Raw genomic sequence first — 26,378 nt, forward strand, 5'->3', positions numbered from 1 at the left:
TTAACTGTGCCTGCATCTACTACTTCCTTTGGCAATTCATTTCACACACCAACTGCTCTCTGGTTAAATTGTTGCCCCTCTGATTCCCTTTAAATCTTTCTCCTCTCAACTTACAACTATGCCTTCTGGTTTTAAACTCTCTTAGCCTCAGCAAAAGCCTTTATTATTCATCTTATCTATGCCCCTCATGATTTTATAAACCTCTATAAGGTCACCCCTCAACCTCCTATGATCTAGTGGAAAAAGTCCCAGCATATCCAGTCTCTTTGTCTAACTTGAACCCTCCAGTCCTGGTAACATCCTTGTAAATCTGATCCGCACCCTCTCCTATTTAAAAAAATATCCTTCCTGTAACAGAGCGTACAGAACTGTACATTGTACTCCAAAAGTGACCTCAACAACATCCCGTACATGAGGGACTGCGATTAATTTGAATCTATGACTAATTTATTTGCACATTTTTATTTTCATGAAATATTTAAATTACTCGCACTTACCTTAAAATATTTTGAGATGTCACAGAGCATTTTCATGTTGTACAAAGCGCAAAATTGATTTAAAATGTGAAGTTAGCACTGCATCAGACTTTGAGATTCTGCTTGTTGGTGCTATTAAAAACATCCCCATTCCACAGCAGTGGTAATTAAAAAAAAAAATTTTGTGCAGCTTGGGTTGTTGCAGTGAGTTATCGCTCGTTTAAACAGTCTTGACACAGCTCTGTTTGTGGACACTATGGTGATTACTGTTTAATTCAGGATTTGGTCTCTGTGTGTAGTCTTTCTGTATACGCCAGTAAGGAATTCAATATAATGGTGGAACAAACTCTCAGCGGTGAATTCCTTACCGGCGTATACAGATAGCCTGCATCCACAGACCAAATCCTGAGTTTCAACAGTAATCACCATAGTGTCCACAAACAGAGCTGTGTCAAGACTGTTTAAACGAGCGATAACTCACTGCAACACCCAGAGCCGCACCAAAATGAAGAGGAACACCTATACAGCGTCTTTGCAAACAATGGTTATCCAAACAGCTTCGTCCACCAATGCCTAACAAATAAACAACATTAAGAAGACACTGAATGCCCCAACACACTGGTCACCCTACCCTCTATTAGAAACACATCAGAACTGACAAAAGACTCCTACAAGCTCTTGGAATAAAGATAGCACACAAACCAACAGCCACACTTTGCCTGTTAATGTCAAGAACAAAAGACCTCATACCCACAATAAGCTGGACAAATGGTATGTACAGAATACCATGCAGCAACTGTGAGAAACACTACTTAGGACAGATGGACAGGAAACTCGCCACCAAGATACATGAACACCAACTTGCAGCGAAACAGCACGACCGATTCTCCCTCGTTTCAATACACTCTGACACAGAAGGACGTCAGTTCAACTGGGACAAAGTTACAGTACTGGGACAAGCAAAACAAAGGCAAGTACGAGAATCCTTGGAGGCCTGGTTTTCAACCACTGATACAATTGACAAACATTGAAATAGACCTTACCGACATACAGCACAAATCCGGAAACAAAACTGCCCACCGTCAGATTGGACCATATAAATCCAGAGCGGGACAGAACAACAGTGCTTCAGCGAAGGCTACACAGCACTGACGGGAAGGGAGACAAAAATGTTTGAATGAAGACCAGTCAGCTCGGTGAACCAACCAATAACTCCGTACGCAGGTTTTCTGTAAAATACACAGAGCACTAGTCAGGACATACCTAGAAGATTGTCTTGGTTCCATTTTCTAAGAAAATATAAACTGGAACTTGAAACAGTCCGGAGGAGGTTCACCAGATTGATTCTGAGTATAAAAAGGTTTTCTTATGAGGAGAGGTTTAGTAGATTGGGCCTATACTTATTAGAATTTGGAACAACGAGGTGAGTCCTTACTGAAATACTAAGATTATTAAGGGGCTTGGCAGAGTAGATGCAGGGAGGTGGTTTCCTCTTGTGACAGAGCCTAGGACCAGTGGACATAATCAAGATTAAGAGTCACCCAATTAAGACAGAGATCGGCTCCTTCTTCTGCAACTGGATCCTCAACTTTCTGGCCCACAGACCCCAAGCAGTGAAGACAGGTAACTGCACCTCCTCCACTATAACACTCAACACCAGAGTCCCCAAGGATGCGTCCTCAGCCTCCTAATGTACTCACCGTATACTCACGACTGTGTTTCCAAATTCTGAATGAGTGCCACTGCAAGTTTGCTGATGACACCACCATAGTAAGACAGTTATCTAATGACAATGAGTCAAAATACAGAAGGGATGTAGAGGGCTTCAGGACATGGCACAATGAGAATAATCTCTCGCAACAACGGCAAAATAAAAGAACTGATTATTGATTTCAGAAAGAAAGGAGAAATACACCCCCATCTATATCAGCGGAACTGAGGTCAAGAATGTGGGGGGTGTCAACTTGCTCAGCGTGACAATAACTGACAACCTGCCCTGGAATTCCCATGTAAATGTGACGGTTAAGACGGCACAACGCCTCTTCTTCATCAGGCGACTCAGGAAATTTGGCATGTCCATTATGACCCTCATCAACTTCTGCAGGGGCACCGTTGAAAGCACATTGTCCAGGTGCATAACGGCCTGGTATGGCAATTGCTGTGCCCACGACGATAAGAAACCACAGAAGTTGGCGCGTACAGCCTTAAACATCATGGAAGCCTTCCATCCATGGGCTCCACTTACACAGCTCACTGCTGCTGAAAGGCTGCAAACATCATCAAAGACCCATCACACCCCATTAATGATCTCCTACAACTTTTTCTGTCAGGCAAAAGGTACAGAAGCCTGAACACATGCATGATCAGGTTCAGGAACAGCTTCTTCCCGGCCATCACTAGACTGAGTAATGGATTGTCTAGCCTCAAATTGTGCTGATTTTGCTCACGTTGGTCTGGCCTAGTACACGCCCTATGCAATGTAACTTGTAAGCCTCTAAGTGTTTCTGCTCTGTACTTCCTTGCTTAGGATCTGCATGTGTACTGCTCATAAACAAAACACTTCGGTGCACGTGACAATAAATAAATCATCAATCAATCAATCCGATGAGAAGGAATTTCTTTCTCTTGAGAGTACTAAATCTGTGTAACTCTTTGCTGCTGAATGCTGTTGAAACTGGGCTGATAAGGATATTCAAGACTGAGATTGACAAGAATTTTAAACAGTAAGGAAATCAAGGATTATTGGAATGTGGAGTTGTGGGTTACCATATCAACTACAAACTCGTGGAATGGAAAACCATACTCAATGAGTCAAATGGCCTACTTCTTCAATGCCTTATAGTCTAATTATCCAGTTCAGTGCCTGTGCTAAAGGTTTTAAGGCATACTTTTTAGTCGCTCATGCAAAGCTGTGTCTGAAAATGCTGCTTGTTTTTTTAATAGTTGAGTCAGTTGTCAAACGTGAACACTATTAGGACTGAAATTTCCTGACATTGTGACAGACTGGGCCCAGAAACATATCTAGGTACAGTCTGCTTTTACGTTGGCAACCTGTAGTTCTGCTTTATTCCATCCTCGCAGTCTACCCACCCTCTACATAGTCCAGAGCCCTTCACCCATCTTGATATGAAAATTTACATCTCTCCAGCGGTGATTAATATTTTCATTGTATAGATGGTACATTATGATCACCTTCTTGAGCAACCCTTAGTGAGTTCCAAGTGCCTGTGCGCCATGTCCTCCATTGTCCACTGTCTTCTGGAAGAGGAGAAGAGAAAGGAAAGGGAGAGGAGAGGAGCAAGCAACATACCTAGCTATAAAACAAAACTCGCTTCATCCGGAAGGTTCTAAGTTACTAGCATTATAAACTGAAACTTATTGCCTTATTTACTTTTGAAGTGCATGGATGCGGTCAGTTTGACAAACAGAATAGAGCCATTATGATGTGCTCTTAATGTGTAGTTACAGTTAAGTTCATAAGGATAAGTTAACTGTCGTTAGAGTGGGTAGGGCACCAGGACTGAATGAGGTGCATCCAAGCATTTTGAGGGAAGTGAAAGTGGAAATTGCAGAGGTACTGACTGTCATTTTCCGGACTTTCTTAGATTCCTGGATACAGCTATAGAATTTGAAAATTGCAACTGTTATATCTTTGTTCAAAAAAGGATGTAAATTTAAACCCAGCAACTATTGACTAGTCAGTTTACCTTCAGAGATGGTGAAGATCCTATAAATAATAATTTGTGACAAAATTAACAGATTTTTTTTGGATGCATGCCAGTTAATTAAGCAAAGCCAGGATGGATTTGTTAAGTGCAACTCATGTTTAACCAAATTGCAGCAGCTTTTTGAACAGGTAATAGAGAAGGGTGTTGAGAGTAACATTGTGGATGTGATGTTAATCGACTTCCAAAGAACATTTGATACAATGCCACAGAATAGATTTATGAACAATTATAGCTCATACAATAAAAAGGACATTGTTTTGAAGTTGACTGTGTGATAGAAAATAGAGAAGTTAATGGATACCTTAAAGACTGAGGGAAGATTTATAGTGAAGTTCCCTAGCCGTTGGTTTTGCAATTTTTTTTTGCTGATGTACAATAATAACCTTACCCTTGCTGAAAATGCCACAATCTCAAAACTTAAGGAATTTTCAAAACTTGAAAGCATTGTGAAGAGGTTAATACTGAACTCCAAAAAGACATTCAACCAACTTGGCAAGGGGCTAGCGAAATGCCGTCTCGAGTTCCTGCATTTCAGATTATGTATGTATGATCACAATGTTGTTCACGAGCAAGTTCCAGAATTTTGGCCTAGTGACAATCAAGGAATGGTGTTCCAAGAGAGGATGGTATATGATGACAATATATGGATAGGAATCTCACAGGTGTCCTCCCAGGTATCTGCTGTTCTTTTCTGTGTTACTGGTTGAGGCCATGGATTTGGAAGGTGCAGTCAAATGAGCCTTGGGAGTTATTGGCAGTTAATAAAGGAATCAGTATCCTGGGTTTATTGATGGAAGCATAGAGTACACAAGGAAGTATGTTACATTAAATTTCTCTAAGACACTGGTTTGAGCTTGTTGGAGTGTTATGTCCAGGAATTGACCAAGGAAACAACAGAGACATGAGCAAACATTTCATGAGGTGTTTGATTAAATCCAGAGTCTACCATTTGACTGTTGGAGAACGGTTCAATTGAGACAGTCAAAAAACAGATCACTATCTGAAGACGAAGAATGTGCAGGATCACATGCAGAGGGTGGGACATGCCACAAAATAGATTTGAAACAAAAAAAAGTTGTTGGAAAGGTTCATAAGGTCCAACAGCATCCGTGATGAGAAATCAGAGTTAATGTTTCGGGTCCAGTGACCCTTCCTCAGGACAAAACAAATTGGTTCTGAGGAAGGGTCACCAGACCCAAAACATTAACTTTGTTTTATTTCTTCACAGATGCCACCACACCCATTGAGCTTTTCCAGTGACTTTGTTTTTGTTCCTGGTCATTTGGAGATCTGGCGTAGACACAATACACTGAAAGCTTTGTGTTGTAACAATTCCATGATTCTGTCACAAGTGCCAGCATATGTTACTGGAGGGACAGACTTCATGCAGCTTATGAACTTGTATTGACTATTTTCACCCTGAAATGATTTGAGCTGATTTTATTAGATATTTTCTGATTAATCTCTTCAGAGGTGTTATTACTCACCTCTGGAGCAGATAGGACTTCAACCCATGCATCCTGGCTCAGAGGTATTACCACTGCATCTCCTAGGCCCATCACTTTTATGTACTTTATAAAATAAAATTCAGTATACTAATTACACTGATGTTCAGTCTCTGCTGCATTAAAAACAACTCAATGTCTACCAATCTGCTTCTTCTCCAAACATATAATTATACATGTTCACACTGCCAAACAAATGGTGGAGCAATTGCACTGGCAAGATCATTTAAAAGCATAAAGGATATTAACATCTCAAAAGCTGTCCTTGTGGAATGCCCAAACTGAGACAAAAGGGAGAGAAACAAACTTACATTGAAGTGTGAATTGGCTCCTGAATACTCCATTTCAAAATATTAACATTACCTCTGAACAGTTGAGTTACATATGTTTGATTTTTTTTTTGCTTCTGTTGCCTGTTTACCAGTTTTTGTGTCTGCTGATGTTGAATTGTGTCATTACCAACCAGTTAGCTACATTGTGTGGAGCTGGAGGTACACAGCAGGCCAGACAGCATCAGAGGAGAATGAAAGTTGACATTTTGGGTCGGGACCCTTCTTTTCTTCTGAGGAAGAAGGGTCCCAATCCGACATGTCAACTTTCCTGCTCCTCTGGTGCTGCCTGGCCTGTGTGTTCCTCCATCTTCACACTGTGTTGTCTCTGACTTCAGCATTTGTAGTTCTTTCTATCTCTCAGCTAGCTACTTTTTTTTTCATCGTGAGCATACAGTTAAGAGGTAAAATTTACTCTCCACAGAAACAACAGCAATGAAGAAAGAAAGTTTCTAAAGTTGACAGAATCTTATTAAGCAGAAATTAATTATGATATTCAAGTTTTATATTGTAAAATAGGTGGTGAACCAGTATTGCTATCCGCTCATGCAATCAATTAATTAAAAATACAAAACTACTTCTGCAGTTGTGGTTGTTGTCTATCTTCTCAAAGCATTGGCTGCAAGATTAGTCTCTTGGTTGCATTCGACGTTTCCTCCTTGCAATAAATTATTATATGGAAGACTTTAAAGATGTTTGGGAAAAATCCTATATGATTGATAAAAAGCAACCAATAGGGGCAACTGCTATTTCAGAAGTTCTCTGCATGTTTTTGATTTCCACACAAGAATACTTTGTCTTGCTTATGACATTGATTTTTTTTACTAAGAGTAAAAGTCCTTGTCACTCAGCCTAATAGATCCTGAATGTGGTGCATTACATATGCAAGTCCCTGGAGGACAAAAGTTTTGTTTTTATAATAGACTTCTTCAGTGTGGCCGCTAAAATATATTTATAAAGAAAGAGGGAAAAAAATTGCTTCAAACACCAAAGCTTTTTCCACAGCACTGGAAATTTGCTTCAACACTGAAGAAATCTGCATTTTCACAAAATGTTTTCTGCAGGCAGTAACCTTCCAAGAAAAAAAATAAGAATCATGAAAGCAAATGTGTGCTGACATGGAACTGGGGGAAAAAAAGATTATTTGAATATAATCTCCAGTCAAGTACACAAGTGACAGAAATAGTGCAACACATTTGCTTTGATGTTTTGAACTCTATACTGTACTTTGTTTCAATTGTATGCCTCACAAAATTGAGTTCAAGGAGATAAAAAGTGCAATTCTGGTGAAAGTTCATCATGAGTGAGTAACCTATGTGTAATAATTCACAGAGATATAGGATTATCAGGAAACGGGGTAGGTGAGAGGTGTCAACTTAATCTAACCTTCTAACTGACAGTTGAATTACTTAATATTTAAAATTAGGTTATTAAGTACGATCGAACCTTTTCCAACTCCTGCCAACCTTTCCATCAAATAATCCAAAACTCAACAGAATTGTTGAAATTGTGAAACATGTTAGTAATTAATCCTGTGATTTATACAGCTGGATATATTCTGATCTAAATGTAAATACATTTACAATTCCTGCCCATTCTGGAAGCAGAAACAATGAAAGATGGATTCTATCACAAACTGAAAATTTGCACTTGCAACTTTTGCCTTTATTCTTCCAAAAAAAGTGCATTGCCATCTCTATTTAAATAGTCCCTACAAGCAATAAATATATCAAGGGGAAGAAAAACAAGCTGTTTCCCTTCACATTTAAAGCAATCAAATAAATCCATTGAACAAGGCAACATATAAGGACTAAGGGACATAGACTCAAGTTGATAAACAAGAGATGCAGGGAGAGTTTGAAGAACTTTTTTTTAAAACAGTGAGGACTAGTTGCCTTGGACTGATTACACTCTAGCACACCTATTGGAAATGAAACCAGTCGATGGTTTCAGCAGAAATTCGATAGCCACTTCATGGAATCCGGAGGGCAATGGGGATTGAGCCAGGGAAGGCAATGGCTGAATTTGCTGTACTGAGAGCTGGCATGCTGTACAGGGATCAAATGGCCTCCTTCCATGTCATAAATGACTTTCAATCTCTAAAACAGAAATTTGTTTGACATTTAATTACAGCATCCATTTTGTTTCTTGATTCAATAATCAATAATCTCATGACAGTAAGCCTGACAGGAAAGGAAACCTTGATGTGGAATCTCCATACGCTAAAGGATTTAATGTTTCTTCCAACTCTTCCAAAAGGTATTTTGCATTTACTATGAAAAGGATCTTACTTTGATCAAGAAATATTTTACTGAGCTTTCCTTACCCTTTACTACTTTATGTATTCGATATTTGATGTCCTAAAATTAATTGTATTCATCACTTTTTCTGTGAAAAGATTGTTTCATCACACCTTCATATTTTAAGAATGTGGAAATTAAGTGTAGCTAAAGTGATTATCCTGTCACCTCTTATATACCTCTTCCAATGCATATCTCTAAGATCATTATAACTTACTTGGTACCAAAACTTTGTGGAAACTGCATTTCAACAAAACTAAGAAATTTCACAGGGCTTAGAGACTTAAGGCTATTTTATGTCCGTTTTACTTACTGGGACATCTTATTGCAGCACGTATTAATGGTGTTTTAATTTTGGTGTTTCTGCCTCTTGGCTTCAACTTAAATCCCAGAAATGTCACCACCTGCCATCATTCAGTTTCAAAGCTCTGACCTAAACTCTACAGAATTTGGAAATAAGCATATAATTTAGTGAGAGAGTTGTTACAATATTAACCAACAAAAATATTCTTCTGTCTGTCCACACAACACAAACTCAAAAATGTGGAATTCCAGATTTGAAATTGCACTGAGTAGTAGAGCAAGATTTATAAGTAACTTGTAGACAGATGCATGATTATTAGCCCCATGTGAATTTGTATAACCATACTGAATGTAGAGATATAACAAAAATGTTTTCATTGATTTCATTGTTCTCCATGTGCCAAGAATTAGACCAACTATGTACTAGAAATCTCAGAGATTCACTTCATCCTATCTGTTCTCATTTTGGATGTGTCCTAAATCCTCCAAATATGGATTGAGTATCACAGCATCATTTTTAAAGTCATAAATATAAAAATTTCCCAATTCCCACTATTGCACCTTTTGAGAAATAACATATAGTTGCCGTAAAACAGGCCTTCTCCAGGAAAGTTTGCACCTTTATAAACACGATGAAGTTCAATATTGATATCTTTTGGTTTGAACAAAGCCATATAAGATCTGTTTTATTAATGCCTCTAAATTTACCACATCTGCTTCCAGTCCTGGTCAGTCAGGTGATATGCTTCTGTTTGGCAAGAAGAGCACATATGCCATTTAATATTGACATTATTACCACGGTGACCTAATTAGCTAATTTGAGTGGTAATCTGGAGATTTCTTTATTCGTGCATTTTGGATTCCACTCTGCTTAAGTAAGTAAGCAAAGCCTTGACAGATGGGATATACTGTGAGATTACACGTTTTTTGGCAGAAAGAATAAACAAGCTGAATATTATTTTTGAGTTAAACTGCAGAATGCCATAGCACATGAATTTGAGGGTCTTTGTGCAAAAATCACAAAAACTAGCGTATAAACTCAGCAGCTAACAGTGAAAGGTGAATAGAATGTTGGCCTTTATTTAAAAGGAAACAGGAGTATAGAAATCAGGATATCTTCTGGATGTGAGTTTGCTCGCTGAGCTGGAAGGTTATTTTTCAGACGTTTCGTCACCATTCTAGGTAACATCATCAGTGAGCCTCCGACGAAGCGCTGGTGTTATGTCCCGCTTTCTATTTATCTGGTTAGGGTTCCTTGGGTTGGTGATGTCATTTCCTGAGTTGATGTCATTTCCTGTTCTTTTTCTCAGGGGGTGGTAGTTTGATTTGGATCCAATGTGTTTGTTGATGGAGTTCCGGTTGGAATGCCATGCTCGGTCTCTTTTCATTGGAGAAAAGGAGCAGGAGAGGGGACCTAATTGAGGTATACAAGATAATGAGAGGCATAGATAGAGTTGATAGCCAGAGACTATTTCCCAGGGCAGAAATGGCTAGCACGAGGGGTCATAGTTTTAAGCTGGTTGGTGGAAAGTATAGAGGGGATGTCAGAGGCAGGTTCTTTACGCAGAGAGTTGTGAGAGCACGGAATGCGTTGCCAGCAGCAGTTGTGGAAGCAAGGTCATTGGGGTCATTTAAGAGACTGCTGGACATATATATGGTCACAGAAATTTGGGGGTGCATACATGAGGATCAATGGTCGGCACAACATTGTGGGCTGAAGGGCCTGTTCTGTGCTGTACTGTTCTATGTTCTATGTTCTAGGAATTCTCGTGCATGTCTCTGTTTGGCTTGTCCTAGGATGGATGTGTTGTCCCAATCAAAGTGGTGTCCTTCCTCATCTGTATGTAAGGATACGAGTGATAGTGGGTCATGTCATTTTGTGGCTAGTTGATGTTCATGTATCCTGGTGGCTAGCTTTCTGCCTGTTTGTCCAATGTAGTGTTTGTCACAGTTCTTGCAAGGTATTTGGTAGATGACGTTTGTTTCGCTTGTTGTCTGTATAGGGTCTTTTAAGTTCATTAGCTGATGTTTTAGTGTGTTGGTGGGTTTGTGGGCTACCCTGATGCCAAGAGGTCCGAGTAGTCTGGCAGTCATTTCGGAAATGTCTTTGATGTAGGGGAGAGTGATTATGGTTTCTGAGCCCGTTTTGTCTGTTTTGTTTGGGTTTATTGCTGAGGAATCGGCGGACTGTGTTCATAGGGTACCCATTCTTTTTGAATACGCTGTATCGGTGATTTTCTTCTGCTCTGCGTAGTTCCTCTGTGCTGCAGTGTGTGGTGGCTTGTTGGAATAATGTACTAATGCAGCTTCGTTTGTGGGTGTTGGGATGGTTGCTCCTGTAGTTCAGTATTTGGTCTGTATGTGTTGTTTTCCTATCAACGCTGGTTTGAAGTTCCCCATTGGCTGTTCGCTCCACTGTGACATCTTGTTACAACATAGGGCCGAATTTTCCGCGGGGTAGCAGTCTCATGTATATTGTCCGCCCAGCTTCCCCCTCCAAGAAGATGAGAGAACTCTGTATTTCTGACTGGAGATTTCGAGCAGAGCTCCTTCAGAAGTACATAGTACATAGAATCCCTACAGTGTGGAAACAGGCCCTTCAGCCCAACAAGTCCACACCGACCCTCAGGGCATCCCACCCAAATCCATCCCCCTATAACCCACCTAATCTACACATCCCTGAACACTATGGGCAATTTAGCATGGCCTGTCCATCTAGCCTGCACATATTTGGACTGTGGAATGAAACTGGAACACCAGGAGGAAACCCATGCAGACACAGGGAGAATGTGCAAGCTCCACACAGACAGCCACCCAAGGGTGGATTCGAACCCGGGTCCCTGATGCTGTGATGCAGCAGTTCTAACCACTGTGCCACTGTAATGTGAAGCTGGACCTCCATTCTGACAGATCTCTTGTAGCACAAGACTCCCTGGGGAGGGCAAACCCTGTCCCCATTCCAAAGATCCAGGATCACAGACAACTACTTTGACAGATTGCTGTTTATCGGGAAGTAGATAATATTGGTGTGAAGTTAAAGTGTGGGAGATTATGGTGCCAGATTGGTGGTAGGTGGGGGAGGGGAGCAGACAAGTGTGCCAAGTGGGCACCAGATGAGCAGGATGCCAACTGTGTATGGGCCTAGGTTGCCAGTGAGCCAGGATGCCAACTGTGTATGGGCCTAGGTTGCCAGTGAGCCAGGATGTCAGGTGGGGTAGGATACCAAGTGTACCAGGGTAGAAAGTAACAAAGAGGCCAGGAAATGATGTAGAGCCTGGCGTAGGCCAGGGTGGGCAGGAGGCATTGTGTATAATGGGGCAGGGTGTGTGAGAGAAGGCAAGGCAGGGGGTTTGGAGAGTTATTGGGTCCGGACGGGATAGAGGCAGGTGTGGAGTTAGGATGGAGGGGTCTGTCACCATGGTACTGGGGAAATAGAGTGAGGTGGATTGGGTTGGGCCCACAGTGGGGCAAGGGATGTGGAGTAGGACGGGCCCACAGTGGGGCAAGGGATGTGGAGTAGAACGGGAGCAGCAAGTCCAATTCCTGGGAAAGGAAGGTTTCAGGTCCCAGAGAAGCGAGAAGGGTATCAGGGAAGGTGGGGTGGGGGGGGGGTGCGGTGATGGTGTAAGTGGACTGGCGACAGTGTACTTTTGTGTTGAGGTAGACGTGGGGTAGGTTGAATAGTTATGTTGACATTAGACTTTGCATTTAATAGTATAACTTTTCCGATGTAATTGTTTGTTAATTTCATAAAAAACCCTGAATTCTCCAATTTAAATAGAACTTATCAGAGGGTTCCAAGGGTGGTTGAATTGCTGAATGGTTATTCCAATTTTCCAAGCATTTCCTTCAGAGCCTTCAATGAGGGCTTTCCACAGGTCTCCACACACAACTCCCATCCAGCAGAATAACAACAGTCTGGCCATTTGAAAGCCTGGCCTGATTAAGATTCTTAATAGGATTGACGGGGTTGATGCTTAGAACTTGTTGCCATTGTGGGAGAGTCTAGGATTAGAGGACATAATCTCAGAGTAAGAAGATCTGCATCCAACTACTTAGAGGGACAAGTGGCATTCAGCCACACAAGAGGGCATAATCTCAGAGAAGGAGGATACCTCCATAAGATATTGATGAGGAGGACATTTTTCTCAGAGGGGAATGAATCTGAATTCTCTACCAATGAGGGGGGCTGAATCTTTAAGAATATTCAAGGGTGAGGTAGGTACTTTTAATTAGTAAAGCGTTATGGCGTAAAAGTTCAATGAATGGCTGAGCAGACTGAGTGGGCCAAACGGCTTCCTGCATCTCCATCTTATGGTCTGCATTTTATTCTCTGAAAATAGCAAATTATCATCTTTCAATGGCTGTAACTATATTTTAAAACCTTAGTTATCCACTTCCAACGTTGAATGTCTTTCTTCTGGTTGTCACCTTTTCTGATACGCATGTTTATAATGGAAACTATCCAAGTAAAAATGGTCAGTGGATTTGCAACAGGAACCACACTACATTTTTAGTGCATACATATCACAAAGATAACCTTCGCACCATACGATTTCATCCATTTGATCAATGGGATAAAGATTAACATGAGGAGTATAACATTTAAATTTAATATTTGAATAAATCTCTGTGGTAGTAGCTAACACCCTAACTGTGCATATCATTTAATCAATCAATTTTTATTATTTATCGCAAGATTTTTGAGAGCAGTTGCTGATTTTCTTCTTGGACGAGCAACGATTTTGTTGCTCACCAAGGCAGTTTGCCTCCGGTCTCTTTAAATTAATCACACAGTTGATCTGTTGCAGTTAAAAGTCAAGTAGGTTAGGTCATGCTTAGGAATAAGCATCTGCTTAGTATAAGAGAATAGCAAAGATGCTATAATTGAAAAATGCAATTCTTTAATCATAACTGGATAATGTTATGAAATTATTTTTTCTGGGGACCATAAGCTTATAAACTGGGATTTTTAAACTGTGTCATGGCAAACACACTTCTGCCTCGCTGCTTCTTCAAATTGTAGACTTCATTGAGATGTGTTGAAAAGAGGTTTCTTCTGGTGTCTCAAATCAATGGCAACCTTTCAATAGGCTCAAACGTGTATTGCTTATTGAATTATATCAGAAGGCAAAGAGAACTAGAGTCACCCGACTTAGCGCCTGATGAGACACATGATCAATCCCTTAACTCTAATGCCATGGACCTAATAGCTGACATGTGGCTCAGGTAGCAGCTACTAATTGCTAAATGATACAGTTGAGAAATTGGTCACTCAATTAAACATGCCTGTGCGAGATCTTTTGTTAGTCCTCCTCCCCTGTCCCTTCCACAAAGCCCCTCTCTTTTTCTTATTTATTTCACTTTTGAAAGTTAGTGTTGAATCTACTTCCTTCACCCTTTGAGGCAGCGCATTTCACACCACATGATGCTGCATTGTAAAAAGTCTCATCGATTATATATCATGATAGCTGCAGTGTTCCCCAATCCTTCATATAGTGAGGCTTCACATTTCAAAATAGCTACTATGCATTTTAGTTGATTGAAAGACAAAATTTCAAACATGAAGGACAAGCGCTCCTTGATCTGATCAGTCTCTGGATTTTGGGAATGGAGACAGTATAACAGTAGGAAGGCTCCTGGATGCAACCATGCAACTGAGACAGCTCCTCACCAGCAGACTGTGGTGGGTCATTCCTTGATGACAGGCAGTCGATTTTACATAATAACAGCCCAATTAAAAATAATTTGACACGGCCATTCATGTTTTTCTGAAAGCTGAGTGTCTTCACCTTCAACCGCACCTTCCCCACTAGCAAAACCAACCCTTTATCCCCCTTTGAATCCTTACTCTGTGGAGACTTGAATAACTGTAAAACATTTAAAACTTGCATCAGGTTATATTTTTCATACTCTTAAAGAGAAATCTCTGAAGAAAAAACGAGGGTGGAAATGTGGAAAACTGATACGAGATGAAGGAAAAATGGAGTCCAATATCATAGAGAGAATACAGAGAATGTGCCCAGAACTGGGATAAATAGTTATACAATAGAAAGTCAAGTTGTAAGAAGAAAACCACTCACTAAATAGAAACTTCCTAAAGTAGACTGAGCACAATCACAGGACTAGGATGGCAGTTAAGACAATTAATCTCTACTGCAGTATATAACAGGAAATAGGTTTTATTAATGGAAGATAGAATACAAACTAAAATTGAAAGAAACAAATCTATGCTTCTGTTAACAAAAAAGAGGAATATCAAAGGTTCGTCTATTAATGTCAACAACAATTATTTCCTGCCTCAGAGATTGTTCTATTGCGTGATGCACTTGTTGCAGTATGGAATTGGTCACTTCATTATGGGTAGATTTCATAGGCCACAAAGTTGAGAAGCAGAAAACAGGCATTCAAGGAAGATTTAGAAGAGTATATTTTGGCTGTTTGTGCAAAATGTTATTTAAGTATCACCAGTTTGAAGTTCTCCAGAATCTGACGAGAGCTGACACATTTGATTGCAATAGCTTTTAAATTAGTTGGAAATGCCGAAAAGAAATTTAAGAATGCAATATAATGAAGTTGTTAAGAGCTTATCGCCCAACATGCCCCCAAGAAAGTCCATTCCTGATAGCAGTAAAAGTTATTTCAGTCGTCAAATTATCTACTTTTCTGTGAGCACAAAGAAATGATGGATACTGTAAGAGTTGAATGGGTTATCTAATTCTTCAAAGTTCTTTTGTCCCCATGTTCTGTATTATTTGCAAAAGATTAATTAGTTTATAAAATCCACTAAATAGCCCTTTGACTTTTCTTGCTGAGAGAACAGATGAAATATTCTTCAATTTCAATAATTGCCCAAGAAAGTTTGAATATTAGTAAAGAGAAGAAAATCTTCCATTCACACAGTACCTTTTGCAATCTTTATTATTCCAAGAGCCTTTGCAGCCAACATATTGCAACAGAGTTATTTATAATATTGGAAAAGTGGCAGGCCATGGGCTCAATAAGCTTCCGAAAACAACAATCTACTTGTGATGTTGGTTGAGGCCTATTTATTAATCAGAACACCAGGAAGAATTCATTGATGGTTTTCATCAGCTATCAATTCCACAATCTTGGACAATTTACATACACCTAAGAGAGCAGATGAGGCCTTGGTTTCACTGCCATGAAGGTATCAGCCGAGGTTTTTATACCCAGATCTCCGAATGGAAATTGAAAACGGCCATATACGGCACTTTAGAACATGCAAGCGTATTCCACCATTAGTTGTAAAATAAAATAGGAATTTTTGGCCTTTTAGGTTGCATTTATTTTTGTTGTTTCATTATTTAAGTATCTAATTGATGCTCTGATCAAATTTCTCACACAGTGTAATGTAAGAATTTTTGCTGTTTTTTTCACACACAAATATGGTACTAATCAACCAACCATTCTGTATTGTTATGGCATTCAGTTTTATGCTCCAAAATATCTGTTGAATTTGGCCAATTGTATGTTAAGCAACCCTTGTGACTCCTGAATCTTTACGTCTGTTCATTCCTAACCTTCGTGTCACCTTCGTGGAAAGCAGTCATCATCTGCAAATGTAGAAAGGGTAAAGGCAATACCTTCTCAGTGTTGGGAAAGAAAGACCCTGATACAATCAAGATTCATTAAGATACTTGAGCCATATAAAACAGGAATGTTACAGGTAAAATCCTACAGGCCAAAACTATACTACAGAGATAAGCTTGCACATGTGATGTGTAAAAGACATTATTCAGGATTATATTTGTGCCTGCCATGTCTGACCTGGCGAGTAAGAGAAAAGCTATGACATTGACCTGGACATGTTGGCTCGGCCATTTCTCCAGAAAGGATTTTGGCCTGTCTCTCTGTCCGGTAGTAAAGGTTAGCAGTCCAACTTTAGCTGTAGATAGTATCTCTCCAATATAGGAAGGTCAATAAGGGTCCTGACCCAAAATGTCAACTTTCCTGCTCCTCTGATGCTGCCTGGCCTGCTGTGTTCCTCCACCCTGTGTTATCCCTGACGCCAGCTATTGTAGTTCTTAATATCTTTGAGTATAGTATCTGTCCAAGATGTTTTGAACCCATGGACAAGCAGTGGCAATTGTTTAGCATCCTGAGACAGCTGCAAAATAAGCTTTGGTTTTCATTGCATGTCTCTATTCTTTTGCCCAAAATTTCCATCTATCCAACTTCTTTAAAAAAAACAAATCTTCAATAATTTTTTTTCAGATTTTCTTTATTTAAAAGTCATTTAGAAGTGGTTTACATTTTAATATTTAAACTAATTGCATTCACAGTTTAAAAGGTTTGAATAGCTTCAATTACATAATTATTAAAAGTTGCTGAATTACAAAAACGTAATATTAATCCATGGAATTTTTAGTGTTCACTGTGCTGCCGTCTATCTCCTGAATGCCAGCATCTTAAGTTCCACTCATTATTTTCACCTTCACTATTTCTCTGACAGTTCATAATAGCATGGGAGATAATAACGCTTCTTGATATGATGAATCTTCTCAATACATTTTAAGTAGTTGATTGCAACTTCTGTGAACGGTACGGCCTTTGTGGGTGATACTTTAAAATTTGAATGTGGGTTTTCTGCAGCTGATTTTTAAAAGGCCTATTTAAAATAGAGGTGGCAGTTTTCAATTGTTCCAAACTTACACATCGCACATGCAAAGTGCTTGAGTTTATAACAGCAATGGTTATTGCAGCTTGATATAATACCTCTTAACATTTGTCCTTTGAATTGCCTGAGTTAGCAAAGCATTGGGCAGAAGGTGTCCCAGTTAGCATAATAACACAGTTATGATTTAATTTCTTCCGTCCATAACTCAGAATTCACAAATACAAAATGTTACACCCACATCCCAAAGTCTCCCTGATATCTAGCCCTTCAGAAATACTGCCATCTGTACTTTGGATGCTATTATCAATCTGCATTCTGCAACATCCACCTTTTAGGTATACATTTCTACAGTTCCCTTGCCCTAGTGTGGACGAAGATAGCCATTTTTGGGTCTAACTACAAGAATCTTTAATAGTAAACAAGATACATTGCATTTCTACAACCATTTATATGTAACGGGAAAATGGTATACCTTATAACAGAGATTGTTAGGAAGACCTGACCATAAGCCTCATTCCTTCAGGATTTTTAGTTACTCTGCACATCTGTTCCCCTCACAGCATAGCAGTAGATTTGCTTATGACATTGAGTCAATATTAACCCATTCAAACCCATGTGCAACAATTACTGTTGGACGTTTTTGTATCTTACAATGATGGTGATAGGATAGTGCTGATGTATATATTTTGATTGTATCAGTAATACAAATATTTGTTTCTTGGTCAAAAAAGGAAGCACTGAAAGAAAACATTAAGAAGAGGGAAACAGAAGAAAAGATCAAAAGAGCAAAGCTGGCTAAAGAGAAAGCAGAGAGGGAGAAGTTGGAACGGCAGCAAAAGAAGAAACAGTTGATTGATATGAACAAAGGTAAAGCTTTGGCATTAAAAATAAATTTATTTCTCATGAGTGATTGTTGAAGCTGAAGTATCTGGATCTGCAGCTGTCTCATGGGCCAAAACTGTTTGTCTGTGTAGTTCTAAATGCTGGCATTCTGCCTTATTCCTACCCAATCGGTTGCTGATGCTGTGTGCTAAGTATGCCAGTAATGTGCTCATTGTTACTTCCTCAACTCTTTGCCATTGTTGTTGCAAGTCAACATCTGAGGTACTAAAGCTTCTTTGATAGAATGGTGCAAAGGTCAGTGGGGAGCAGAAATAGATGGAGAGGGAACCACTGACCAGAAAGAGGTACTTTCCTTCAGGCTTCAAGGCCTTTTTCAAAAAAAAATTTGCACTATTTGGGCTATCATGCTAAACGGTATAAATATAGAAATTTGTGGGGCTTGTCACAGAATGTCATGCTGCAACAAATCATTTGCCTGAATAATTGACAGAAAATTGTGAAAACACAGATCCAATCATTGTTTCTCGTTGTGAAACTCTACTTGACTTATTGTTTTCCTAACATCAGTTGGCAGGAATCACAACCATGTAGAAATGAGTCCCAGACTTCATGAGTCTTCTATGCACTGACAAAACTGTCAATGTAGCTTCAAGCAAAATATTTATATAATGCATAGTAATGGTTTGTGCCAAATGTTATAAAGATATTTCTGTTCTAGATAAATACTGAAATGCATATACATTCAGTGCATAGACATTCTGTTCATCTTTTTAAGTTCCATCTATATTTGTGAATAAAAGCAGCATGAACTATGACAATTTCTAATGAAATTATGCACTGATGTATGAATGCTAATTGTCTACAAGGTATACTAATCATAGAATTTCCAGCATAACAAAATAAGAGATTTTTTCCAACCATTTACATAAAACTAACATCACTTCCATTGTCAGCTTGCCCTTGATTCAAGGATAATACCTAATTGAATTCACATGTTTCTGTCATGGCTCTTAATGTGACTAAGCAGGTCAGTTTTTGATTGCCTCATCGTTAACATAATAGGTCTTGAAGCCTAGTGCAGTTTGAGGGATAAGTAGCTTTTCTGAGCTATTGGTAGCATGCTCCTTTCAGGCATTTGAGCCAACATTGCCATGCATTAGGGAAAGTACCAAAGTGTCTTTGTAGTATTTTCTTTGTTTTCCATTGCTATCTTGGCCATTTAAGAGTTGGGAGTCTAGGATTTGGTAAAGGAGACAATTTTCAGCCTTGTGGATACTGTGCTTCATCCACTGAGATGGTTTCTTCTGAATGATTGTGTATGTGGGCTGAAGTAAATAACTTGCATTTGACGGTCCTTTTGAATATGGAGGATGTGGTAAAAGTTCTGGATGTGAGTTTGCTTGCTGAGCTGGAAGGTTACTTTTCAGACGTTTCGTCACCATTCTAGGTAACATCATCAGTGAGCCTCCGACGAAGCGCTGTTGTTATGTCCCGCTTTCTATTTATCTGGTTAGGTTTCCTTGGGTTGGTGATGTCATTTCCTGTTCTTTTTCTCAGGGGATGGTAGATTGGCTCCAAATCAATGGGTTTGTTGATGGAGTTCCGGTTGGAATGGCTCAGTGGTTAGCACTGCTGCCTTACCACACTCGAGACTTCTGTTTGCTTCCACTCTTAGGCTACTGTGTGGAGTTTGCGCATTCTCCCCACGTCTGTGTGGGTTTCCTCCACCAGTTCAAAGATGTGCAGGTCAGGTGGATTGGCCATGCTAAGTTGCCCGTAGTATCTGTGGATGTGCAGATTAGGTGGATTAGTCATGGGAAAATGCAGGGTTACAGGAATAGGGTAGAGGGTCTGGGTCTGAGTGGGATGGTTTTCAGGTGATCAGTGTGGACTTGATGGACCACATGGCCTGCTTCCACACTGAAGGGATTCTATGGTTCTACTTCATCTCTCCCATAATCAACTCCTTACTCAAAAAAAGCAGTCACCAAGCACATTTGTAAATTACTGCTCAAATTCTAATTACTCTTTCTTCTCATGAACTCTTGAACGTATCAGCCTTTCCTGGAACTCCAATTTTGGACTATTCTAATCCTCCCTTTCCCTGAACCTAAGTGCCCCATATCAAAATCATAAATCACATGTTATGCAAATAGTACAAACATAGGGTATCTCTTCTTATCGTTCTTACGCTGCCTGCAAATTTTGGTACTGTTGGCCAAACCGTCTTCCTTCAATGAACATTGTCCAGCTGGGTTCCATTGTGTTCACCTTGTTTCAATGTTATCTTTCTGACCTTAGCTGGAGAGTCATCTACTGACTTCCTGATCCTGCACTATTTCTTCAAATGTTCCTCCAAGTCCTGTCTGTGGGTTCTTCCTACACCCTCATTTACATGCTTTTCCTCAGCAACTTCTCATGACCTGTCAACTGTCTCTAAACTGTCAAACTCCACTGGCTTGATATCTAATATTGGATTTATCTCTGTCTCAGAAGTTGGCTTTTTGTAAGCTTCATATCATATTTGCTGTAATAAACATCTGAGGTAGCTCCAAGAAGCATCTCAAAATCTGGATTCAAAGGGCTGAATTTAAACGTTCTCCACTTTTGCTGGGCTGTGCACACAGCTGCCGAGGCTTTAGACTCTGAAATGTCCTCCCTTCACCCTCCTTTATGATGTTCTTTTACAACTTCCTCTTTGTTTGAGATTTTTGTGATCTGCTCAAGTATCACCTTGTGTGGCTCTGAAATAATAACATGCCAGTGAAGCACCTTGGTATTCATTACAACATCAAAATGCCATATATGCAAGTTGTTGGAAGAAATATTGCTGGAAAAAAATCTATTTTGGTGCAATTTTGTCAGAATACTGGAGTCTTTGGCAGAAACACTTCTTAAAAAAAGATGTTGTATTGCAGTCCACTGCAGAATGATCAATTCCATAATCTTAGAAATTGGAAAGGCTTACAGGTAAAAATACCGTGAGAATAATAAACCAGTCATCTTATTTAATCAATGCTGAATAAAATGAAGATGTAATCTAAGTCATGTTGGAAACAGTTTGTTAGTTTATCCTTTATAGTTCAGAATATGTGGCTAAATGGCTTAAAATATTCTTCATTGTGGTATAGTGAAATTCAGCAGGATTTTATGAGGCACCATGTCATTGAATAAGCACCTAGTGAAAGATGACCAGTTACTTCATATTCTTAGTAACTTTATGATCCTTCTCTCACAAGCCTATTAACCAAATGGACCTAAATTGGTTGTATTAAGACAACAAAGTAGGAGGCTTAAAAAGCTTTAAGTCAAAATTTGATTAAAGGAAGACTGCAGAGACTGCTTTATTTAAAAATTAACATGTAATAATACACACCATATTTTACTACTGGCTAAACTAAATAGCAGTTTGTTGTGTACAGTGAATGATGCCACCGCGCGCCCCCCCCCCAACCCCGGCTTATTATTTTCAACAAACAACTTGCATTTAATCTTTGGCACTTTCTTTACTGGTATTCCCAAGTGTGATTAATGGATGTCTCAATACAAGGAACAGCTTTCTCTGTCCTTTTACCCTATAACAAAAGGTTTGGCTAGGTGGAAAATGATTCACAATTCATGACCAAGATTACAAATGGACCATATATTCCTTATTAGTACTACTTGAGCTAATTTCTTGTAATAACTACTACAGAGCATATTTTCTGTTACAGCCAGGTTAAAATGGTGAATCAGGTCCCTTTGTAACCCCTCATTTGGCTGAGGCACAGATTTTTTAAATTGTTTTAAGCACTCAGCTGTATCGCACATCAGTAAAAGCGCAGTTTATAAGATCAAAATGCGGAAACCGTTTATAAACTGTACTTGGGTGAAACAAGGAAGAATTTTATTGCTTACGAACTCTGAGTAAAGTATTAAAACCCCACATAAAACACACACAAACAGGGGCATAAAGTTTAAAAAATAGGTGTCTAATGCAAAAAAAAGAAGAAAATGCAGTTCATGATGTTTTTAAAGCCCCTGCATAGTGGTTATAGTTGAACTAGAGATAACAACAGTTTAGTCAATGTCTTGTAGCCTTAACTGTACCAAATTTTGTAGGATCTTATGTCCTTGATGAATGGATGTTTCTGAGTTTTGAGATGATAAGAAGGAAAGAGGGAGAGAATCTTCTACTCCTTGCCATCACCGATCCTTTTTCTTTCTCGCACTTGCTTTTCTGCTAATCAACTACTTAAATACGGTTCATTTATGTATTTCCAAGGCTAGCTTTATTGTTTTTGTAAGCTGGATTGTTGCAGGCAACCTTTCATGCCCTTTCCTGCAACTTATCAGATCAGTGCAAATTGACAGATGAGAGTTTCCGGACACCTGACTTTATTAATGGAGTTCTGATGCCTTCAGATAAAATGACTGTTTCATTTCAAAGGCTTTTGTTAATTCCACATTGTGGCAAAATCAGGAAACCAATCTGTGCTCAGGTGATCACTACAGCCATTTCCAGTCCATGTTTCTTCCTTATTCAAACCATGAATCCATGAAGGTTTAGTTATTAAAATGAGATGGGGATAATTGAAAACTGATAGTCTGTATTTTGCCACTAGTGTGGCATTCTTACTATTCTCTTGTGTACAAATAATAGGCTCAGATTAATTTTTGATTTCTCACTTCGTGCTCACTGTCTTTCTGTAAAATCATTGTAATTATATAGCACCATATGAATTAAATTTACAGGAGATTTGTCAGAATATTTCTGCATTTAAAAAGACACTAACTGAAAGCCTGGAACTGATCTCATTAAGGTCTGTCTCAATTGACTGTATCACTACCATCACCAGTGGAATAACGTTGTCCCTCAATCTGATGACAACATCACTTTGTTCATAGAGCCGTTCTGACAACATCTTTGCCAGCCCACCATATGCTTCATTTATCGACTTCCACTCAAAAGTTACCAACTACTACTCATATTTATACAGTACCTTTTAATTAAGAAACCTCAGGCACTTCACAGGAGTGCAATCAGGCAAGAGATTATGCCCAGCCAAAATAGAAGATAGCACAACAGGGACTAAGAAGCTGAAGGACTAGAATTTAAGGCTAATGCTAAAGTCAACAAGGGAAGTGGGAAATCATTAGTTTAGTGAAAGAATTCAGAGCATAGAAGGTTAGACAAATAAAATTTAGTTGTGCTTTTTATTTGCTCATGAGATATGCCAATCCCTTATTACCTAGAGGGTGCTTAGAAGTCAGCCACATTTCTGTGGGTCTGGAGTCTCATGAATGACAGTAGCGATGACTGTTTTGCTTCCGTAAAGGACATTAGTGAACCAGATGAGTTTTATGACAATTTTCACTGGTTACATGGTCATCATTAGACTCGCTCTTTTTTTTTTAAAATATGGTGCCATGCTGGGATTTGCACCCATGTCCCAGAACACAAGCCTGGGTTTCTGGATTAGTAGTCCCATCCCATTACAGCTATGCCACTGGCTCCCTCAAGACCTGGTGAAATCTCAAAGGGCTTCACAACAGTCAGAGGTTGCAGCGATAGAAAGGAAAAAAGCCATCAAGAAATTTAGACGTAAAAGTTGTTTTTTTTTTCATTTTCAACAAAAATACTTTGGGGATGCAATAAAACAGATTGTGCACTGATTGCATGTTATTGAGAAAGGGAATAAATGACAAGATGATTAAAAAAAACAGCTTAAAGCATGTGAGAAACTGTTAGACCACCCCCATGTCTTCAGAAGTGAATAAGTTCTTCTGAAATTAAGTGTATAGTATCAGCAAACCCAAAACTACAAAAACAGTAACTGGTGTAATGAGTTACAAGTTAATAATAAAAATCTGCAAGGTATTGCCAAATTCCAGTGAGAGAGAGCCTGCCATCAATAATGATTATCTATCCTCCTTACTAATAGCAGAATTATCTCTAGATGAAATTTCAATAGTTTCTCTTAGGTGCTTGTTGCAATTCATAAAGAATTGGTGTAGAGGTGTACTTAGCTTTGTAAACATTTTTGTTATTCTGTAACGGAATGATTGTATTGCTGGTGAAGCCAGTATTTGTTGACTATGATTTATTGTTTTTGCTGGTGTTGAGTCACTTTCTTAAACCTTTGCAGTCAGTGTGGTTTAGTCGTGCTGTTAGAGGGGGATGATTTTAAATCAGCAATGGTGAAAGAACAGTGATGCAATTCCAAGTCAAGATGGTTTATGGCTTAGAAGGCACTTTGTACATGGGGTTATTCTCATGCATCATTTGTCCTTGCTCTTTTTAAATTATAAGACAGAAAGGCAAAAGGAAGCTATTCAGCCCATCAAGTCTGCTCCACCATGCAATGACGTAGCGGCCAATATGATGACGCTCAACTTCGCTGTCTTTTCCACATAACCCTTGATTGCCTTACTGATTAAAAATAAATCTGTCTGTGTCCACTTTAAATATGCCTAACGACTCAACCTTGATACCTCTCTGTGATAAAGAAATCCATAGATTCACTACCATTAGAAAACATTCTTCCTCACCTCTGTCTTAAATGAGCAACCCTTTATTCTGGGATTGTGTCCTCTTATCCTAGATTCTCCAACAAGGGGAAACACGTTTTTCCCTCTGCCCTGTCAAGTCCCCGAATAATCTTTTGTTTTCGAAAAGGCCTCCCCTCATTCTTCTTAACTCCAAAGATTACAGTGCCACTACTCAACCTGAGCTCATAAGAAGATCCCATCAACAAAATGTGAGGCTGGACGAACACAGCAGGCCAAGCAGCATCTCAGGAGCACAAAAGCTGATGTTTCAGGCCTAGACCCTTCATCAGAGAGGGGGATGGGGTGAGGGTTCTGGAATAAATAGGGAGAGAGGGGGAGGCGCCTCCCTATTTATTTCAGAACCCTCACCCCATCCCCCTCTCTGATGAAGGGTCTAGGCCCGAAACGTCAGCTTTTGTGCTCCTGAGATGCTGCTTCGCCTGCTGTGTTCGTCCAGCCTCACATTTTGTTGTCTTGGAATTCTCCAGCATCTGCAGTTCCCATTATCTCAGAAGATCCCATCATACTGGAGATCAACTGACTGAACCTTCTCAGGACTGCCTCCAGTATCAGTATATCTTTTATGAGATAATGGAACCAAAATTATTCACAGTATTCCAGGTGTTGTCTAATTATTGCCTTATATATTTTAGCAAGACTTCCTTATTCTTATACTTCATTCCCTTTGAAATAAGGACCAACTGGCCATTTAGCTTCGCTACTACCTGCTGAATTTGGATGCTAACATTTTATGTTTCATGCATGAAGATCCCAAAAATCTGTTCCACAGCTTCCTATAGTCTTTCATCAGTTAATATTCAGCTCTTCTACTCTTTCTTCCAAAGTACTTAACACCACATTTTCCCACACTATCTTCTATCTACCAGACTTTTACTCACTCCCTTAACCCGTCTATATTCCACTGTTGACTTGTCTTCCTCCTGTTTTAGTGTCATCAACAAATTTGGCTACGGTACCTTCACTTTCCTCACCCAAGTCTTTTGTGTATATTTTAAATAATTGTAGCCCAGCACTGATCATTTTGGCATTCTCACCTTTTTACATGTTGCCATCCTGAAAATACCCACTTTTAACTCGACTCTTGTCTATTAGTTAGCCTGTCATCTATCCATGGGCTCTTATCTTTTTAAACATGCTTTATGCATCAAGCACTCTTTGAAAATAAAGGTATTTCACACTCCATATTTATCTCCTGCTTGTTATCTCTTCGAAGAATTCAAATAAGTTTTTCAAACATGTTTTTCCCCTTCATGAAGTCATGCCAACTCTTCTTGATAATATTACGCACTTCTAAATGCTCTTCAATTACATGTTTGTCATAGACTAACATTCTCCCAATAATGGATGTTAACTTAGTGGACCTAGTGTTACCCATGTTTTGTGTCATTCATGAAGGATTCATGGAAGATTAGTACCAGTGTATCCACTTTCTCTCTAGCTACTTCCTTTAGTGTCCTAGAATGCAATTCATAATGTCCAGGGGGTTTTACTGACTTTTGGTCCCATTAGTTGCCCTTATACTTTTCTTCCAATGATAATTGGTGTATTTATTTCCTCCCCACCTTTGTCCTTGATTTTGGAACTTTTGGAATTCTGTCAATGACGGAATTGTGAAGATTGATGCAAAATATTTATTCAACTCTCCTGCCATTTCCTTGTTTGTCATTATTGTTTCCCAGCTTCATTCACTTTGGCATCTCT

The 26,378-nt window shown here is 39.3% G+C and overlaps 1 protein-coding gene across 5 annotated transcripts in view; it reads left to right on the forward strand.

Annotated features, from left to right (window-relative positions):
• The window catches only part of diaph2 (diaphanous-related formin 2), a 632,555-nt gene that overhangs the window by 500,745 nt on the left and 105,432 nt on the right, over positions 1–26,378 (forward strand). For all 5 annotated transcript variants that reach the window (XM_059651484.1, XM_059651487.1, XM_059651485.1 and 2 more), the window contains one exon: positions 18,014–18,149. In XM_059651484.1, the coding sequence (XP_059507467.1) occupies positions 18,014–18,149 (136 nt within the window). The remainder of the gene's footprint in view (positions 1–18,013; positions 18,150–26,378) is intronic.

Source organism: Stegostoma tigrinum, chromosome 15, assembly GCF_030684315.1.
Source record: "Stegostoma tigrinum isolate sSteTig4 chromosome 15, sSteTig4.hap1, whole genome shotgun sequence".
Classification (NCBI taxonomy): domain Eukaryota; kingdom Metazoa; phylum Chordata; class Chondrichthyes; order Orectolobiformes; family Stegostomatidae; genus Stegostoma; species Stegostoma tigrinum.